The sequence below is a fragment of the Pteropus vampyrus genome, unplaced genomic scaffold, assembly GCF_000151845.1.
Source record: "Pteropus vampyrus isolate Shadow unplaced genomic scaffold, Pvam_2.0 Scaffold48, whole genome shotgun sequence".
Lineage (NCBI taxonomy): Eukaryota > Metazoa > Chordata > Mammalia > Chiroptera > Pteropodidae > Pteropus > Pteropus vampyrus.
In genome coordinates, this window is record NW_011888829.1 from 2,153,283 (window position 1) to 2,173,679 (window position 20,397).

The following is a 20,397-nucleotide window of genomic DNA, read 5'->3' on the forward strand; positions in this document are numbered from 1 at the left end:
CTGTTGAATCTGGGATTAATATTTCGGTGTTCATTTTGGGTGTTCATACTAGTTATTTTTATGTTTGAAAAGTTTTATAATAAAAATTAATATATAAAATATACAAGATGTTTCTTTAATACTTGTCCAAAAGGCAAGAATTCTTTGTGCTTACATAAAGAGAACTCTTTGGAAGTTCATGTTCTTACTCTAATAAACACATATTTTCCTCGATGAGGAATATGTTGTCTGGTTGATTTCTGCCAGGCCCCTAAAAAGGTCCACACTGTTGTTAGTCCAAAGTCCATTCCAGAGTGTCACCCCTTGCCACTAAATGAGTGGTTGTGACTTCCCTGTACTTATAGCTGTTATATATAAGACTGCTTTAGGCATCTGTCTAATAATAATTTTAACTTTACTTAGAGGCAAAAAATATCACATTCTCTTTGAATCATAATATTTCTGATAAGAAACCATGGGTACAAAGCAACAGAAAGGCTGACAGAGCAAAACAAAACAAAACAAAACAGTTAATGATAAAAAAGATGTAAGAAAATGTAGATGTATATTATACATGGGGGAACACTAGGAAAAAAAAGAACTGCAAAGGAGGGGAAGGGAAAACAATGGGAAAACTGAAATACAATGGGTAGAGAACAAAGGAGAGAAAAATAAGAGGGAAATGGAAAAAGAATGGGGTAGAAGGTTGCAAGCAACAGAGGAGGAGAGAGAGGCCAAAGAGTAAAGGCACCACAAATAAGCACCAATAAATTCATTCTGTCCTACGAGCCGGCTGTGAATTCATTTTTGGAAATATTATGGATTTTACAAGTTAACAGAATAGTTCAATTAGAGATTAAATGTTCTAAAATATATCATTATAAGCAAGAACAAGAAAACGTTTTCGTACCTTGACGAAGGTAGTAAATCACTAAGTTTAGCCGAGCTTCTGGAATGACATCGACCAGGGGAGGCAAAACCTGCAAAGCCCCTTCACCTCCTCGGAAAACAACCTAGAGACAGAGAGACTGTGTTTCTCTGGCAATAAGTACAGGTATGTTTATCGGTGGAAATGTTTAGGAGCTCCCACTTATAACTGAGTACATGATGTCCAACTGAAGTAGCTCTGGGAATCAGTGAACATGTTGAGAACTTTCACACTCACTGAATGTATTACTGCCTAACTATTGCCTGTGCCTCTTACCAGTTCTCTTCCCTCTTCTCTGATTCTAATCTTTCTATTTAATAGCCTGTCGTATTGAAATAGGTCATTTTTTAATACTATTTAAAACCTACCTACCGCCACTATCAACCTCTATACCCTTATCCTTCTTTATTTTAATTCACAGCACTCATGACTTCATTTTACGTATCTTTTGTCTGTTCATCTGTTACACCCACCAGCATATATACTCCATACAACAAGGAACTTTGCATTCACTATGTAGTCCTGGGTCCTAGAACTATAACTAGTAAAGCTGGCACTCATTTATTCTTTGAAAGAATGAATATATTTTTGAAGTTCTCTATATTATACACATGACCTTGACGTCATTGAAAAAAAGCCATTGTCTAAATTATAGTAAGTATAAGAAGCAGAATAAATGTATTGCATACTTTTTTTTCAAAGAAACTTCAGAAAACTCTTAAAGTACCAAATAATTTCTTTGCATTTTTTATTTTACATTATACATAGTACAGTGGTTACATATTTATATAATTTATGAGGTGATCCCCCTGATTACTCTAGCACCCATCAGGCACTACACACAGCCATTACTACAATATTGACTATATTCCCTATGCTGTACTCTACATCCCCGTGACTGTTTTTTAACTACTAATTTGAAAAGTACCGTATAATTAAACAATTTTCCTAGACAGATATTCTACATCAAAAACCCCATGAAAGAATTTATATAACCTTTCTGAGCCTGTTTTCCTCATCTCTAAATGGCGTTAGTAATGTCTACCTTTCAGGCTTATTATGAAAATTAAATGAGTTAAAGTGGGATGTGTGGCACGTTATAGATAATATTTCATTTAATTCAGCAAATATTCATTAGCACCTACTATATGCCTGGTATTATAATAAGCAGCAGGGTTACGGTGGGAACAAGCCACTCCTCCTGTCACTATATAGGCTATATTCAAGTAGGAAGAGATCTTCAAAAAGCAAACACATAAGTATGTTTTCATATACTAATAAACGCTGTAGAGAACAGCCAAATAAAAACACCATCCATGAGAGGACAGTTTTGTGTACTGTGGTGCTCCCAGAGCCTAGGTTGTTTCACAAGTAAATAATGCAGAAATCAGGACCATCAGACATGAACTCCCTAATCCCTTCTTTCTACCTCAAAATACCTATTTGGTCATCTCTTTTGGTTCCTTCTTGTCTGAGATGTTCCCTTCTTTTGCCAAGATTAATTCTTTTACCTGTCTTCTTGAATTCATGACTTCTAACTCCATATGAACTTTGTTTCTCTATTAATTATTCTATTTTCATTAGCCCTGGTTCTGCTTCTCAACTTTAAATATACACAAAGGTTTTTGCTCTCTTGGAAAGTCTTCCACGTGGTGCCATTGTTCTCTCTGAATGGTGCCCTATCTTTCTCCTTTCTCCTATGACCTACTTCTAAAGTGTGTGGCTTCCTGTTTCAACTATCTTCTCATCCTCTCACTCCTTAACGTCCCAGAAAACTGGCTCCTGCTCTCGGCACACAAGTCACAAATTAACCCCTTTAACAATATTCAGTGGACTTTTGTATTTAGTAAGTAAATGCTTACTCTATGCCAGATACTTTGGGAAGCACCTTCCACAGATTACCTCTGTAGGGGCCAGGGAAATTTCCCTTACCCCTTCTGTTCTTTTGGCAGGTCAAATATTCAAATGACATACAGCAGATTAACAGGAGAAAATCGAATTTTAATATGTATGCACAGGAATTCACATAAGCATGAAAATTCTAAAGAGATGAGGCAAAATAAGGTATATGTGTTATTTTGGGCTAAGAAGGGAGAAGGGTACACAATTCACAGGTAGTTGAGAAAGAGTGAAGATTTGGTAAACGATTTCTTGCAGGGCCACCCAGAAAAAATGGGACACAAAGGGGAACCTAACAAACAGATTTTAGCTTGGATCCTTCCTGTCTGCCACACTTAATTCATACGTGCTAAGGCGAATCTGCAGGTTCCCTTCCTGAAGCAGGTCTTTCTATCTGAATCTCTTCAGGCAGGTAAGGGGGAGATAAAAGGCTCTTCCTGAGTTTGTTGGGCTTTTGTGTTCAGCTCCAAACAATCTGCATGCCAGGGTGGCACATTCTAGGGGGATTCACACGGGCCTTCCACACCTCATTTAACCCTCACAAGAACATAAGGTAGGTACTGTAATTTCCCCTATTCCACATGTGAGAACACTGAGACTCAGCCATGTTAAGTGGCTTACCCAAAGCTACAAACCTAGTACATAACTTGATTGTGATCTCAAGTCTGTTTACAAAAGTCGATGATCATAATAACCATTTATATTGCTCAATATTTTTCAGGTTTTGTTTTAAACTTTAATATGCATTCATTGGGGAAGAAACTTACATACAATATTACAAAAGCAAAAAGGAAAATTTCCATATTCTCTCTTTTCTCTTTAATGCCACACCCCAAGAATAATCTCCATTTAGTAGCTGATACTCTCCTTCCAATCATATATTCACGTGGTGGTTCTTTACTCTGGTCGTACGTTACAACCAACTGGGAAGCTTTTAAGAAACACACTGATAGCTGGGCCCCGGCCCAAGCATTAAATAAAAATCTCTGGGGAGGGGGTGATGGAGCCCATGCATCATTATTTTTAAAAATCTCCCAGGTGATTAAAATGTAGAGTTGTAAATGGCATTACATTATCTAGATGTTCTTTCTTGCCTGCCTTTTCTTATTTGCTTATTCTCCTTCCTCCAGCCCCTTAAATACAGATGCTCTCTTGGAAACATATTTTTCCCTGTGTTTGATCCTTTCCTTCATATATAGTTGTCAAGATTTTGGCAATCACTTCTCTTATGAAAACTCCTAAACCTGTACTCCAGTCTTGATCTCTCACCAAGCTTAATATCCAAACTACTAACTCTAATCCATCATTTTCCACAAAAGTGCATCTGGCTTTAATTTATAAACTACATTAGAAGTGAAAAGATTAGACGCAGAAGCTTATAATAGAAACTATCCAAAGAAAAGTCTATCTGTGAAGGAGGCCTGAATTGGAGAAGGAATAGAATAAATATAAGACGTGGCCAAGAAAGGATTAATAGGTTAAGGGACTGAGCAGATATCAGAAATAAAGAGGGGGAGAGAGAGTCTAAAACAATGATGGTTTTCAGCAAGCATATTGGGAGAATTGGTGCCAAAGAAAGAAATAGAGAAATCAGAAGGAAAAGGCGTAGTTACTATTATTGCCATGTTTAGATGAGGAATCTGAAACTCATCGATATTAAATAATTTGCCCAATGTCCCCAGATGTCTGAGTTGAAAGTTGCTCTGCATCCACCATGTTGTACGATCAGTAGAATCAAACTTAATCGGAGCCTGGAGTTTTTAGTAGTGGCCCTCATGACTCAGCGCTAAACCTAACCACCCCTTACTTTTTCACTGAGTACAGCTTTCCTTTCACTATCCCCCAGTTCAGACTTTCTGCCTAGTGAGCTCAATCTGCTCACAACCTTTCACATGTGTCATCCTAATTCTATCATGTATGTCATCCTAGTTCTAAATCTCAGGCAAAGATGGGCTCAACTCTTACTTTCACCCGAAAATCCTTCCCATTTATTCTAACCCAGGAAGATATATTCTTCTTTGCCAACAAACTGAACACTTGGATCTACACGGCTTACATTTCTTTCTAAATGTTACATATGTAAAGAGGAGCAGAGTTTGCCACCCCAAACGTGACTTTTTTGGGATAGTGATTATTTTAAGTTAGTTATTTTTAAGAAACAAATGACTAAAGGAATGTATATAGAAAAACCTGCTCCTAGAAAGAATCTATCATCATAGATAATTGTATTTTCAAGGGACCTAGTGTGGCAGACAAGGAAGAAACCTCAAAGTCTGTTTGTTAGACTTCCCTCTGTGTCCCATTGTTTCTGGGTGGCCCCACGAGAATTTGTTTACTAAATGTTTGCTCCTTCTCTACTTGTGAATTGCTTGCTTTCCCTTTGAACTCCAAACCACTATTCCCCTTTCTCCTTAGCTCAAGGTAGCTTCTAAGCCTCAACGGCCTGATTTGTCCTCAGGACCCATATTCTTATGAAGCTCTTGTATGCACACAAGTAATAAATTTGGTTATTTTCTCTTGTTAATCTGTCTTATGTCAATTTGGTTATTAGACCAGCCAGAAGAATTTAGAAGGGTAAAAGGAAAATTATTTTTCCTCCCCTACATACGTATTACTGCCTTCCCTATAAGTATTTCCTTGATGAAACGACCTGATATTTTAAACTCATTTTCTCTCCTTGACAACAAGGAGGAGTTCACTTGGAATAGAGAAATATTTGCTGAGATATCTCCCTCCATTTATCATTCTAACCGCTGAGATGTACCAAATAGGTCAGGGCTCAAGTCAGTCAAAACGGGAAACTATTACTCACCAGATTGTGCCTGATGAGTTCTTTAGCAAATTCAAAGGAAGAAGAAGCGTTGTCCATCAAGCTTTTGAGTTCGGCCTAAAATTGAAAAAGGAAAGACTCATGAAAATGACAACTGTGTAGTTCTGACACCACATATTTGCACAATGCTTTATAGTTTACAAAGAATTTAACATGCTATTTCATTTATTCCTCAGGACTCTAAGAAATAGTCAATGTAATTATTATTATCTCATTTTACAGCTGAGAACATTGAGGCTTACAAAATTAAGTGACTTGAACCTTACAGCAAGTTTGAAACTGGTAAACCCAAGTCTGCCTTCTAGAGTTAGTCTTTTCTTTCAGGGCAAAAGGTAGTAAAGGAACTAAATTTTTAACAAATGAGGTTGATTCTTCAATCTGGCCATTCCACCTATATCCTAAATTCTCACAGTACTTCCTTCCTGCTGAATTGCTGTTTATTTACATAACAATTAAATACCTTCTTCCCACTATTTTATTATTTATTAGAACTATCAGATCTCTTCTGTGTTTTCCTGCCCTCTTCACACCCCTTAGAAAAAAAATTGGTCAGCCATTTCCAGTGTCTCCATTGGATTCACTTCCTCCTTTTTCTGCTATTCCTACCTTGCCAATCTATAATTTTGAGTAATCCTCCTCTCTTCTTTTTTCTACTTTAGCCAGTGAATAGCTAAGCTTTTCTGGATAAAACGACTAAATTCCTGATTGTTCTCACTGGCCACTACCAGATCGGATGGGAGTACACGTCTACTCGGCAATCCTTACATTAAGCTCTTTTCTTGATCATAGCAATTCCAGAATGTTGGGTAATATTAGGCTAGATCAGCAGTTTTCAAGCTTTCAAATCATAATCCTAAACATTATTAGGATTCCGAAGAGTTTTTGTTTATGTGGGTGTTAGTCATCAGTATTTATTGTTTTAGAATTTAAGTATTCAATTAATCAGAAATGATAAAAAAAAAAAACTCTGCTATACATTTACATAACATGTTTTATTTAAGAAAACTGTATTTGCCAAAACAAAGATTTTGTGAGTGATACAGTTTTACATTTTTGCAAATCTCTTCAATGTCTAGCTTAACAGAGCACTGCTAGATTAGCATATCTGAAATAGCATTTGATCTATTTTGAAATCGTGTTGTCTCTGGAAAACTTAATTGCACACCTGAGAGCATGAAAGTGAAAAGATGAACTCTTTTACATTATGAGGATAGTTTTAATCTCAGACAGGGCTAGCTGGAAATAAGGGTAGGGCAGGTGAGGTGCCCAGGGCACAGAATTTAAAGCAGCGTTCATTCATGTCTGTGCAGTGGTGCAAGTGCTCACCTTTCAATTTTGCACCCAGGGAGCTCGCTTGCTTTATACAAGTCCTAGTCCTGCCTCACAGACCCCATGAAATGGAGTCCCAGATCACACTTTGACAGCCACTGGCCTAGTTTATTTAAATCAATTATCCTACTGAAAACAACTAAATAAAAAGTTATATTATTAAAACATTTTCTTAAGAATACCGAAGACAGTAAGGAATTCCCAGATCAAAAATGAAGGAGAAAAGACGCATGAAAGCCATTTTTGCCTTGAAGGCTTTAAAGAGTCTATAAAATTAAAATCTTTAATTGACAGTTTTGCCAGGCAACGAGGACAAAAAACAAAGCCCAGGACCTGCACAGGAAGTCTAGCAGGAGGCCCTCCCTACACTCAGCCAGGACTCCACAGAGCTCCACTGGCAAGGGAAGGATGGAATAGAAGTAGAACTAGCACATCCCTAGCGCAGAATCACACCCCAGCTAGGAGTCCATGGGCAGTCCAGGCAATCTCAAGCCTTGAATGTGGTTTAAGGTGGTCCTAAACTGGTAGTTCTCCCAGGTATCTGGAAGAGCAAAGGCCTATCACACAGGGAGGAAAGTGCCTTCACTGTAGGCCTTAAATTATTGCTATAAGTAATTTTTCAAATACTGTGTGTAACTCACGAAGATAAGCTGACATGCAAAGAAACTAGATTCCCCGAGGGAGAACCAGGAGCAACAAGAGAAAATAGAATCAAACCCACAAAAATTTCAGAAATTCAAATTATCAAACTCAGATCACAAAACAAGCAGGCTGACGAGTTTAAGAAAATAAAAGACAAGCATGAAAGCAGAAAATGGACACTGCAAAAAATGAAGATTTTTAAGAAAGAAAGAAAGAACTTTTAAAAATATAAAATATTGCAAATAAAATTAATCACTAACTAGATGGCCAGGTGTTATATATACGAGTCAAAAATGGCCACCGTATATTGGCCTCTAGGTTGTTTATTTTTTCACAGCAGCCTAAGACCAAATAGCTCAAAAGTTTTCTGGCACCAAACTCAAATTTTACACATCTAATTGTTTTAAACGTAGCTCACATAAGCAGATTTTTAGCCTTTAACATCCTGGCTGTTTTTTATACTCCACAAACTTCCCCCCAAATCTGCTAGCCACAGATAAGATAAACCCCAGGGCTATAAAGCGGTTGTTGCCTATCAGACCTTAAGCAGTCTCTGACCCAATACCCGCTACTCTGCTGCTGAGAGATAGCATCTAGCCACATAGCTCCTATCCAATTCCCCTTCTGCCTAAGAGTTATCTTGCCCTCCTCCCATTCTGGATGGTGGTCCCTGGGCCATAGCCTCTGGACAATCACATGCTGTGAGGGACTTCCCCCCAACAAAAACCCTTAGAAGAGTCACCCAAATAAAGTTTGTACATGTTGCTGTCACATGGTTATATCTTTGCCCTCAATCAGCCCTTCCTGAAATCCCTACACCAGGTTTTACAGCAGATTAGACATATCATAAAAAAGAATTAGTGAATGGGAAAATAGATGTGAAGAAATTCTCTAGAGTATAGCATGGAGAGTCAGAAGGAGGAAAATAAGAGAGGGTAGGACTTAGATGGCACTGTAAAAAGATCTAACATACGCTTACTCAGTTTCTGAGTGAAATAATAAGAAACAACGGGAAGAAGAGAAATCTGAAAGAAAATGATCGGGAACTTTCATTAACTGATTAGAATCATTAATCCACCAATTCAACAAGTCCCATAGTGAAACTGGAGAAAATAAAAGACAATGGGAAAATTTTTAAAGAAAAAATTTTTTAAAACGATAGATTACCTTCAAATAAAGTTAGATTGATAGTTGACTTCTCAACATAAAAATGTGCCAACAAGGTATCTTACACCTAGTAAAAATACCTTATAATATAAAAAAGGCAAAATAAAGACATTTTCAGACAAACAAAAACAGAGTTTGTCACCAGACTTTACTAAAGGGATTCTGAAGGATAAACTTCACTTCATTCAATAGGAAAAAGATCCCAGATGGAAGGTTTGTTACAAATAAGAATAAAAAGGAAATAATACAATATTTAAATATGTTGATAACACTAAATAAATATAGACTACATTTAGCAGAAATAATTTAAAAAATAGAATACTAAAGTACATTGCAACAATGACATATGAGTTAGGAAGGTGGTAAATGAAGTTAAAATGTTGTAAATGAAGTTAAAATATTGTAAAGTCTTTGTACTGCTTAGGAGGAGAGTAAAGATGAACATTAAACTTGATTAAATGAAAGATATCTATAGTAATTTTTATGGTAACCACCACAAGTATGAAAACAGAGTGTATGACTTCTGAAACTAGCACAAGAAAAAAATAAAGATAAAAAATAGCCAATCAAAACTAATTCTCCATACCCAAAAATAGAACAAAATAGGAGAGAAAAAGAAACAGAAGATACAGTAACCAAATAAAAACACAAAATAAGATGGCAGATTTACACCTAAGCAACCAGTATTACAATATAACCAGTAATTAAATCTAATTCTATTAAATACTCTAAAAGACAAAATTTCAGACAAGATAAGCAAAATCAACTGTATGTTTACAAGAGACACACTTAAAATATGAATTTGTAAAGAAAAGGGAAAAGAAGGTTAAAAAAAAAAACTATATCCTAGGAATGCAAACTACAAGAAAAACTAAATTAAGAGCACACAAAATGGGCTTTAAGGTAAAAAACATAATTAGAGGAGAGTCGCTTTCTATTGATAAAAGGTTAAATTCACCAGAAAGATGTAACCACTTAAAATTTGTACCTTCCTAAAAAAATGGCCTCAAAATATATAAAGTGAAATGTATCAGAAGAGAAAAATTCATAGTAAGAGATTTTAACACACTTTCCTCTGTAATTAACAGTAAGCAGATACAACAAAATTAGTAAAGTGATAGAAGCTTTGATATATTATAAAAAACTAACTTAATGGACACATATGGAATCTACACCAAATACTTCAGAGTACACATTCCTTTCAAGTACATAAGGAAAGCTTAGAAACACTGGCCACATATTGGAGCCATACAACAAGCTTCAAGAAATAAATACCAAAGGATTAAAATAATATAAGATATGTTCTCAGGCAACAATATAATCATGTTAGTAATTGTAACCAAAAGATAACAAGAAAATTTTCCATGTATTGGGAAATCAAGAATTCTTCTAATTAATTCAAAATAACATACTGGAAATTAGAAGTTATATTGTGTACTTAATCTTAGAATGTAGTTAAAGCTATACTTGGAAATTTATTACTTTAAATGAATATTTTAGAAAAGAAAGGCTGAAAATTAATAAGCTAAACATCCATTTCAATAATTTTTAAAGTACAGCAAACCCACTGAGAGAAAACAGTAGGAAGGAAATGACAAAAATAAGTATAGAAATTAATAAAGTAGAAAACAACTAAACGATAAAGAAGATTAATAAAAACAAAAGTTGGTTTTTTTTGAAAGACTAAAAAAATTGTAAACGAAATGGTCAAACTTCTTGAAAAATACAACCCGCTAAAAATAATACAAGAAGAAATAGAAAACATGAGTAGTCCTACAAGTATTAAAGAAATTGAATTAGTAATTTCAAACCTCCCAAGCCTAGATGACTTCATCAATAAGTTCTAGCAAACATTTGAGAAATCCTGACAGTCTTATACAGGCATACCTCATTTTATTGTGCTTCGTTTTATTGTGCTTTACAGATACTGCATTTTTTTACAAATTAAATGTTTGTGTAACTCTGCATTAAGCATTGGCATTATTTTCCAACAGCATTTTCTCACTTTGTGTCTCTGTGTCACATTTTGGTAATTTTTGCAATACTTTACATTTTTTCATCATTATTATAATTGTTATGGTGATCTGTGATCAGTGATCTTTGATGTTACTTTTTTCATTGTTTTGGAGCACCACAAACCGTGTCTATATAAGATGGTGAACTTAATGGATAAGTGATGTGTGTGTTCTGACTGACCAGACATTCCCTTGACTCTCTCCCTCTCTTTGGGCCTGAGACATTGAAATTAGACCAATGGAAATTAGACCAATTAATAACCTTATGATGGCCTCTAAGTGTTCGAGTGAAAGGTAGAGTTGCATGTCTCTCGCTTTAAATCAAAAGCTAGAAATAATTAAGCTTAGCGAAGAAGACAAGTTGAAAGTCAAGATAGGCCAAAAGCTAAGCATCTAGTTAGCCAAGAAATTGCCACAGCCACCACCCTGATCAGTCAGCAGCCAACAACATCATGGGAAGACTGTCTACCAGCAAAAACATTATGACTTGCTGAAGGCTCACATAATGGTTAGCATTTTTTTTCAGCAATCAAGTATTCTTAAGTGAAGGTATATACATTGTCTTTTAGACATAATGTTACTGTACTCTTAATAGACTACAGTATAGTATAAACATAACTTTTACATGCACTGGAAAACCAAAAATTTTGTGTGACTTCCTTTATTGTGATATACGCTTTATTGCAGTGATCTAAAACTAAACTCATAATGTTTCTGGGGTATACCTGTATAAACTTTTGAAGAAAATAGTAACATATGGTCTCTCTCCATTAGGTTAATGAGGCTAGTATAACCTCTGTACCAAGACCTGACAAGATCTGTATCAATAAAAAATGAAATTATAGATTAATCAAATTGATAAGTATTGATGCAAAAATCTTAAATGGAATATTAGCTAACTGCATCCTGTGAAAATTTGTTATAAAGCTGTAGTAGTTAAGGCAACATGGTATTGAGAACAGGAACAGAAAAATGGATCAAAAGACTAGAACAGAGAACTTCAAAATCAGATGAAAAAGGGTTTGAGACTTGAATATGCCTCTTGTAAAATCTTGGGCAACTTATTTAAAGTACATTAAGAATTAAGTCCATCATTATATATTATTTCATGCTTACTATGGAAGAGCAGAATGCTGTTGGTGTTTGTGGAGAGAACGAGCCATATAATATAGAACCCATTATACAAGTTACTAGAAGAATGCCTTATTGTAGATGTTTTAATAAAGTTATCATAAGTAAACATAAACTACATCCTATTGCTACCAGCCAAAAAAGTTTCTTAGGATACACCTGACAGAGTCATCTATTGCTGGAGTACATTATAAAATCAATATGTAAACTGCACTGAAATGATTGTAAACGAAAAAGCATGTCTTTTTCATTGGGAAGTGCAGTTTGGTGACCTGACTTGGACAGCAAAAGCCCTACAGAATATTGGTTAACTGTGCTACTCATACCAGACTATGAAAAGAACACGTGCAGATAAAATGTTAACATTTAGTATATTGGACCTTATATCAAAATTGGCAAAGTCCCCAAGACTGACTCAAGGTAGAAAGGTAAGAATATATTTCTTTTATTTGTTCTTACTAATGAAGAAAACTCGAAAGAGATCAAATCGCAAACTCAGCTTACTATTAAACTGCTGATGCTGGAAACTGGCCAATTAGGGAGACTCAAGGGACTCCTTAGTTGAAATGAGTATACCCAAGAATGTATTTTATATAATATTTAAATGGATTGTCTGATTGTATACTGAGCAATTTAATTGATGGGCATTTCTTTTGCCACAACTGGCCACTTTTTCCGACATAAGCCATGAAAAGTGAATCTGGGCTTGTGTTAAGGACACGTGCTCTCTACCCACCTCTCTCCCTCCCATTACTAAACGCTGTTTTACTCAGGAGATGACTCTTCTGTCAGCATGAAGCATGTTCATAGTGCTTCTTGCTATTTCGTTTTCACAATAAATTTTACTTTGATATAGTTAATTTGCTGGCTTCAGCATGATGCCATCTGGAACTGTTTTTAGGGCAAAGGTGGGATTTAAAAATTTTAGCATGTGCAGAAATTTTACTTTTAAATTTTGGTGGCTTCTGACATTAACTAAAGTAATGGCTAAGGTAGTAATGTCCAAGCATGGCCCCCTCATAGGGTTAACCTAAAAATATATCTGTATAAAGTATATACATAAATATGCATATGTACACATATTATATATATACCTGAAACTGTATATAGATGTAGTATAGAACATGCTGTCTAACTATGTATTTATATCTATATCTATATGTATGTATATATGTGTATGCATGTGTGTGTATATACATAAAATGTTAAATAAAAGGGGGTCCCCTATATGGCCTCCTGTACACTCTCAGTTTCTCATAAAAAGAGAGCTATAACAGAATTTATCCACGGGACAGTTAGGGAAACTAAATAATAAATATAAAGTGTTCTGCACAGTGCCTGTAACTACCTAATTTCTACATATTTATAAAATGTCTACCACTATTGCTGTTTGAGGTAACCTTACAGGAGACACTGAGGTGTATCAGCAGAGAAAGACATTCCGGGAAATGGGAATGGTGTATGCAAAGCCGTGGTAGCAGGAGAGTATGGTGTATGGAACAAACTCAGTGGCTGGACTGGAGAGGACGAGACTAGTGTCAGGGAAAGCACTGAAATAAGAGACGAGGACTAGAACAGTGGCAAAAGAGAAAGGAGGGTGGATAACGGAGATATCGAGGACATAGAACTGATGGGAACTGGTGAATGGTTAGATGGGGGATGAAGAGAAGAGAGGTATGGATGTCCCAGGTTCTGATGTGAATTACATATTCCTGACATTGAACCACAGAGCCTCAAGCATATTTTAGAGGAAGAAGTGAAAATGTTTGGTATTTGAGTTACGTAAGGCTTCTAGGTAAAGATCATCTACAATATGTCGGGCACACACAGAGAATTCAGAAGTCAATATTCTTTTTAGATTTGATCAGTGTAAATACTGAAATAATTAGGCTCTTATAGAGTCACGCTGGCAATAACAAAGGGATGTTGATCAAGAGTTAGAGATTATAGTCATGAAAACCTGGGAAATAGAGGGTAATTCAAATGAAATTAAGTTAAGTTGAAAACAAATTTCCATCACTACCTCGGCTGCTTTACCGTTGTAAAGGCGGAAATGATTACAGGCCTTAAGGTTGAGTGCGATGGTACTATCAGGGATTTGTTGGAGGTAAACAGCCAGAACTTCCTGAGACACATCATAGTAATCCAACTTGTAGTAACACAGGGCCACATAAACATTGAGGGCAAGGTACTCCCTGTTAGATGAAAGAATTACAAGTTAACGGTTTAAGTCTACTTCAGAGAAATGTCAAACTACAAAGACTTTTTTAATGGCTCAAATGAATAGCAAGGCAAAGAGAATATGAATTTTCCTTTTGAAGAAAGAAGGCAAGATATAATCAGTACGATATTTCTCTTTTGTATTCTCATGTTTGGGGAGTTTTGATATAAGAACTAATGACAACGAGAGGACAAAAAGAAAAGTTCAATTCCTACCTGTTCATGTAGGAGTTGAAAACTAACATATGCTGTAATTGAGCATAAACACAAATAAACACATACCATACAGAGAGGACAGACAGACAAGGCAAGTAGACTCGAAGACTGAAAATGGGAATGGGTGGGAGAATGTAAAGATAAAGCAAAAGAAGGAAGAAGGGACATGGATGAGATAATTTGGGGACATGGGACAGAGGCCAAGTGGTCCGTGATAAAGTTGGAATGTTAATTTTTCAGAATTGTTTCTCTCTAATTTTGTCAGTGAGTTACCCACAATGTAATTATTACACTGAAATTGATACATCTAGACTGTGCATCTTCAACAGGGGTATCATTCCAAAGGGGCAAAAATTGGTTCTTATAAGGAGGTAGGAAATTGTACTCATTTTATGTATGAAGACTACATACTCATATAGTACATAAACAGATATACAGTATATCTGTGGTATTAAAATTTCATGGGAGGGCGATCAGGAAAAACAAGAGTCTAAAAATGCTCCTTGGCAGGGTGATAACGAAATAAAGGTGGATAAACCTTGGTCGAGACAATAAGGATGTATTAATCTCACTGGATTATCAGCTACACAGATTTGAACACATGGTGATTCTATATCCTAAGGACACCAGGTCCTCAGCCAAACAAGCTACAAAAGAAACTAATGGAATGAGATTTTGAGTAGGCGTAAAGGGACACAGACCTGTTATCTAGCAGTATTCGCTTATAAATATCAATAGCTTCTTGATAGTGAGAGCGCATATAGTGGATTGAAGCCAAACTGAGTTGATCTTCTGTGATATCCTGGAGATTCTGATGAAAGTTCATCAACTTCTTCTCATCATTAAACTAAAATTGTGAGGGAGAAAAAGACTTATAAAGATTCACATTAGAGTACAGTCAGAGAAATCAATACCTTCAGCCGTTTAACTCTCTGTGCTCCCTACTTTCCTTTAGTTTCCTGTCTTCTCCTTTATTTCTCCTTCAGAGGAAGAATGGAAATAGCCTCCGGAGGCATTGCCTTGACCATGAAAGCCTTTAAGTCACAGCTCATATTAATTACATGACCGCCCACTTCCTCTTACCTTTTTTTTCTTTTCTATGTCTTTCTTTATATTTTCTCCCTTTCCTTTTTTTTTTCTATGTCTCTTTATCTTTTTTCATAAGCAGTTTATAAGAGAGACATTTAAGTTATAAGGACACAGAAAGGTAGAAAGTAAAAGGATATAAAGAGATAGGATAGGGAAATAGTAACCAAGAGAGCTGGTGTAGCTATACAAATGTGACAAAGTAGACATTGTGCCAAACAGAACTTTTACAGATAAAGAAAGACCTTCATAACGAAACTTTTAATCCACTAGACTGACGGAACAAGAATTTCTAGTTAATTATTTTTCACCATTGTTGGTAATGGAAAAAAAAAAAGAAAAAGATATTTTAAAAACAAAAAGTCTGAAATGAGAATACCTTGTGAGCCAAGTGAAAGAGGAGGCGGTTTTGAAGTCGGCTTTTTGGAGCTGAAAAAAAAAAAAAACTAAGCTGCTTATTACAGAACTCAATTGTCTATGGCACTTAGTCCCATGCAGGAATGACATGAGACTCAGATAAATCTTCCATAATCCTTATCTGCTCCTGATATGTCTCTGCTATATAATATATGTTATTCTAGTCTAGCCTGTACCTGCAGTAGCAGCAACAGTATCGAGAACCAGAAGAAAAACGTTCTCCCTGGTTCTATTATGGTGACTCAGACTACAGCAGTCCACACACACAACCCTTCGCTGTGTTGTTCACTAACCAAAGACTGAAAACAAATAGTTACGGTCATCTCAGCACGTGAAGGAACCCACTCTCGGTCAGCTGTTCTTTCCAGTATTCCTTGTCAATTCCTTCTGAAATCTCGTTTTCCACAATTACACTGCTATATTTTCTAAAATTCTACCCAGCCCCTACTCCACAGATCTAGCATGATAATCTGCCAAAATGAAACAGGTAGCCAAGCAAAAAGGTTAACACTTTTCAAGTTCGAAATCCCCTTTGCACTCTTGGAGAATTTTCCTAATTCTGGAAACCCAATCTTATATCTCTACGCAAAAAAGTCATATGTTAGTGTATAAAAAAGAAAAACATATATGGAAAGACAGATAGCTACCTTGATCACTTTCTATGTGTCTAACACTGTTCTAGGCACAGGTAAAGTCTAGAAACATGAGATAAAGTAACTTAAAGGCCCTTCTAACTAAATTAGGAAAAATTACATTAGTACATATGAAACAATTTGGGTACAAATCAAGAAAGGCTTCAAGTTCCACATTATGCATGACTTTGGGTATGAAGTCTTTATAAATGTGTATATGTCAGTTAATTCACTAAGAATTCTACCCTGGAATATACTCTTACCTAACAAATTTCCTAACAAACATTCTCTTACCTACATTCTCTATAGTCTTTTGAATTTAATTTGATTCATACTCTAATCATTCTTAATCTTTCTTCTCTTTGTCCTACATGTTTCCCTTTGTCCTACTCTCATTTGCCAATTTGAGTCCAGTTCTCCTCAGATGACTGTTATGACAAGTAAAGCAAAACGAAAGACATCGGAATTTTTCAAACTGAAATTACCTGGCTTCTCACTCAAAAGCAGGAAAAGCAGCCTTAAAATCCACATCCATTAGAGCCTGAATAAATATACCCAACTCCTACCAACATGGTGAATATCCTACTATGATGGGGCTTAAGAAAGAAAGACATCTTCCCCTTTTTCTTCTCTCATTCTTCTGCCAGAAGCTGTAGCTTCTGGGGAGGCAGGCTGGGGAGAGGAAGCAGCACAGATATTTACTCCCTTTAAACATAAAGTTGTTCAAATCCAAGATTCTTGAGGAGCAAAGCTATTTTTTAGCTTTCTAATGTCAATTGGTTTTTGCTCAACAGAAAAAGTAACCAATTTTTAAATCTCTGAAATGACTCTTACTATTAGTGATGAGTACTAGATATTAAAAGGGCCCATTTTACCTTTAAATCCAGCAGCTTCGGCTTGTTTATACATTCCGAGAAAAAAGTAGGTACAGGCTAGGTTCACCCAGACTTCAGGATTGCAATTTTCCTCTTTTGTTGCATTTTCATATTCCTGAAATTTATGTTAAGCAGTGATCTCCTTTTGACAGTTAAGCAATCGACAGGCCATCTTTCTATAATGGAATAGGATTTCTTTTTTTTTAAGTTTTTAAATTCTATCTATCTATCTATCTATCTATCTATCTATCTATCTATCTATCTATTTTTAATGCCTACAGCACCTGGTATTCTTAGGTGGTCTCCCATCCAAGTACTAACCAGGCCCGACCCTGCTTAGCTTCCAAGATTAGGATTTCTTACTGAGACTGGGCAGCTTCACATTTAGGGAATTCTACATGAGTAACTCTTCTATACTTGTAAGATTAAACACTGGAGCTAAAGCTCAATCCTATCTATGCAAGGCCATTGTCCATATAATCTTACATGTATTTTTTTTCTCCTTTAACACTTACATGGGCTAACCATGGAGAGGAAAAGTAACCAATATATTTTATTTTTGCTAACTTAAAAAGACATACAAAAGAGACCTGATTAAAAATGCATAGGTTCAGTGAATTTAAAATCTGATAACCTTAGTATACTACAAATTCCAATTCATTCTAATTGTTTTCTAGCTTTGTTTATTTGGCTTTATATTTTTAAAGGATATATTTTTTCTTTCCAAGGACCCTTTCTGAGATTCACTGTCAGCTACACTTTCTGTATACTCTTAGTATTTATCAGTCTTCACCAGATGCCTTTGTTTCTTTTTCTTACTACATTTGGGTTACTCCCTTTCTCTTACATCTTCACAAATACTACCAGTCTCTATTCCATCCTTTTCACATCTTCCCTTTTCCTTCACTGATTTTGTTGCTTTTGTTCTTGATCTTATCTCCTCATTACCTGAGCTTGGATCTTAATTATGTACGTTCTTTAAGTATCCTTAGATTACATTTTGGGAGTAAGAACATATGGGAAATGTTTTAAAAATTTCATTTATGAATTAAAAATTGCTTGACATAACACATCTATAATTTTATTTAGATCTATAATCCTACAGACTGTTCATTAGATAGGTAGGGTTGACAATGACCAAGAAAAACAACTTCTAAAACTATACTTGCAAAAATATATATCTTTTACTATGTGCAAATATAACTAAATAAAATAAAAAGGAACTTCTTTTAAGAAAAGACTAATGAAAATTTTTCTATCAAAATGGTATATTTTTCTTCTCCTGGAGACTTACTTAAGAAATATAGATGTTAATACATTGTATAACCTCATTAGTTTATGTCTAAACGCAAAAAATAAACAAGATATATATACATACTTGAACGTATACAGAAGATTTCTGAAGCAACACTTCAAAAAATAGCTAATGGTTTATCCATTAACAAAGAAGTAGAACTGGGGATAGCATACGGGATGACTTTTTTTTCCTTTGTTCCCTTCTATGTTATTTTATCATGAGCATGTATTATTATAATACAAAGCTTCATAACATTTTCAAAGCCCTTCTGTTATGTATATATATATTTTTTTACTAACCTCCAAAGCTCTCTTGTAGTCTCCCAGGTGAAAAGCACAGTATCCAATCCATAAATTAGTATCTTCTTCTTGTTCCCCAACATGACGTTTGAACTTCAGGTTAAAATTTCATTAAAAAAAAAAAAAGAAAAACTTTTAAAAGTAAGCCCTCTGTTTTAAAAACATGCTACATTAAGTGACTGATGAATAATAAGAAATCGTAAGTAATAGAAGCTAATAAATACCCAGTTTAATTAAATTTATACCTACAGAACTCAGCACAATTACTTTCTAACTGTCATAGAAATTAATATTTTTCAAACTTTTCATTTATTTTTCTCACCTCAGCCCAGAAAATATTTAAATGCGATCCTCATAACAATTCTGGATGATGTATAATGAACATGAGAAGTATGTGAAATATTTAGTTGCAAATAACTGAAGGTTAGAGAGATTAAGCAATAAACTCAAGGCCACACAGCCAGTAAGTGTGGTGGCAGGGACTTAACATAATATTTGACTCCAAAGCCCATGTTCTCACCCTCCATGCTCTGCTGCATTCACTCTCATGCTTCAAATCTGTCCTATTAGTACACACATGTATTTACTCATAGGTTATAACCGTTCACTGAAGACAAGCCATTAAATCATTCTATGACCCTTGACCAAGCTAACCAGGACTTAGAAGAGTTAAGGATGTTCAGAATACTGGCATCATATATGTCCACTATGAATAAATATATATGAATTCATCACCCCATAAAAGAAAAGTCTTGTTTTGGAGGAAAGGATTGAAACTCTGAAGGTAAAGTCTGAACTACCATAATAAGGTGAGAGTTTTTCATTCCACAGAGTGATAAATCAAAAACATGGGTGAAAAATTAAATAGTGAAACACATTTACAGATATTGCTACAGAACTTTAGGTGCCATAGTTATTACAAGATGAAGATATCCTTTGGTACCTTCTTGTTTGGGATAACAACTTACTCCTGTAGCTAACTCCATTATATCACAAATCCTCCTCTCATCAAATGTTATGAACTTAAGTTCAGTGTCTTAAGTCTGAAAAAAAATCTTATTTGAGGTCTCCCTGAATTTGCCGCAGGAATTTAGGAGAGCTCATGAGACTTCTTCATCCCAAACCATGGAAGTTCTCATTTCCACACATCATGGCACTTCTACTGGCTACTTAAAGGCAGTGTGAAATTACACAAGAAGGAAAATGTGGTCATTGCCTTAAAGGAAAGAGAGAAGAAAAACAGTGACTGAAAAAATGTAGACATATACCTACCACTCAGTCCACTCACTGATTTACCGAGCTAGATGGTCCTTCCATGTTAACTCCCCACTTTAAAGATGAGAAGGCTGATACAAAAAGTTAAACAATGTGCTCAGTACCGGCGCACTAGGAAGAAGTGTAGGACTATCCGTGGAAGACTAAGAAAGATATATAA

General features: G+C 35.4%; 1 protein-coding gene across 1 annotated transcript in view; it reads right to left on the reverse strand.

Annotated features, from left to right (window-relative positions):
* Positions 1-20,397, reverse strand: part of TTC26 (tetratricopeptide repeat domain 26) — a 36,988-nt gene that overhangs the window by 14,833 nt on the left and 1,758 nt on the right. Inside the window, exons 3-9 of the mRNA XM_011359494.2 lie at positions 18,963-19,055; positions 17,367-17,481; positions 15,822-15,871; positions 15,058-15,203; positions 13,944-14,115; positions 5,619-5,693; positions 890-992 (exon numbers count right to left, since the gene is read on the reverse strand). Coding sequence (XP_011357796.1) covers positions 890-992; positions 5,619-5,693; positions 13,944-14,115; positions 15,058-15,203; positions 15,822-15,871; positions 17,367-17,481; positions 18,963-19,055 — 754 coding nt within the window. The remainder of the gene's footprint in view (positions 1-889; positions 993-5,618; positions 5,694-13,943; positions 14,116-15,057; positions 15,204-15,821; positions 15,872-17,366; positions 17,482-18,962; positions 19,056-20,397) is intronic.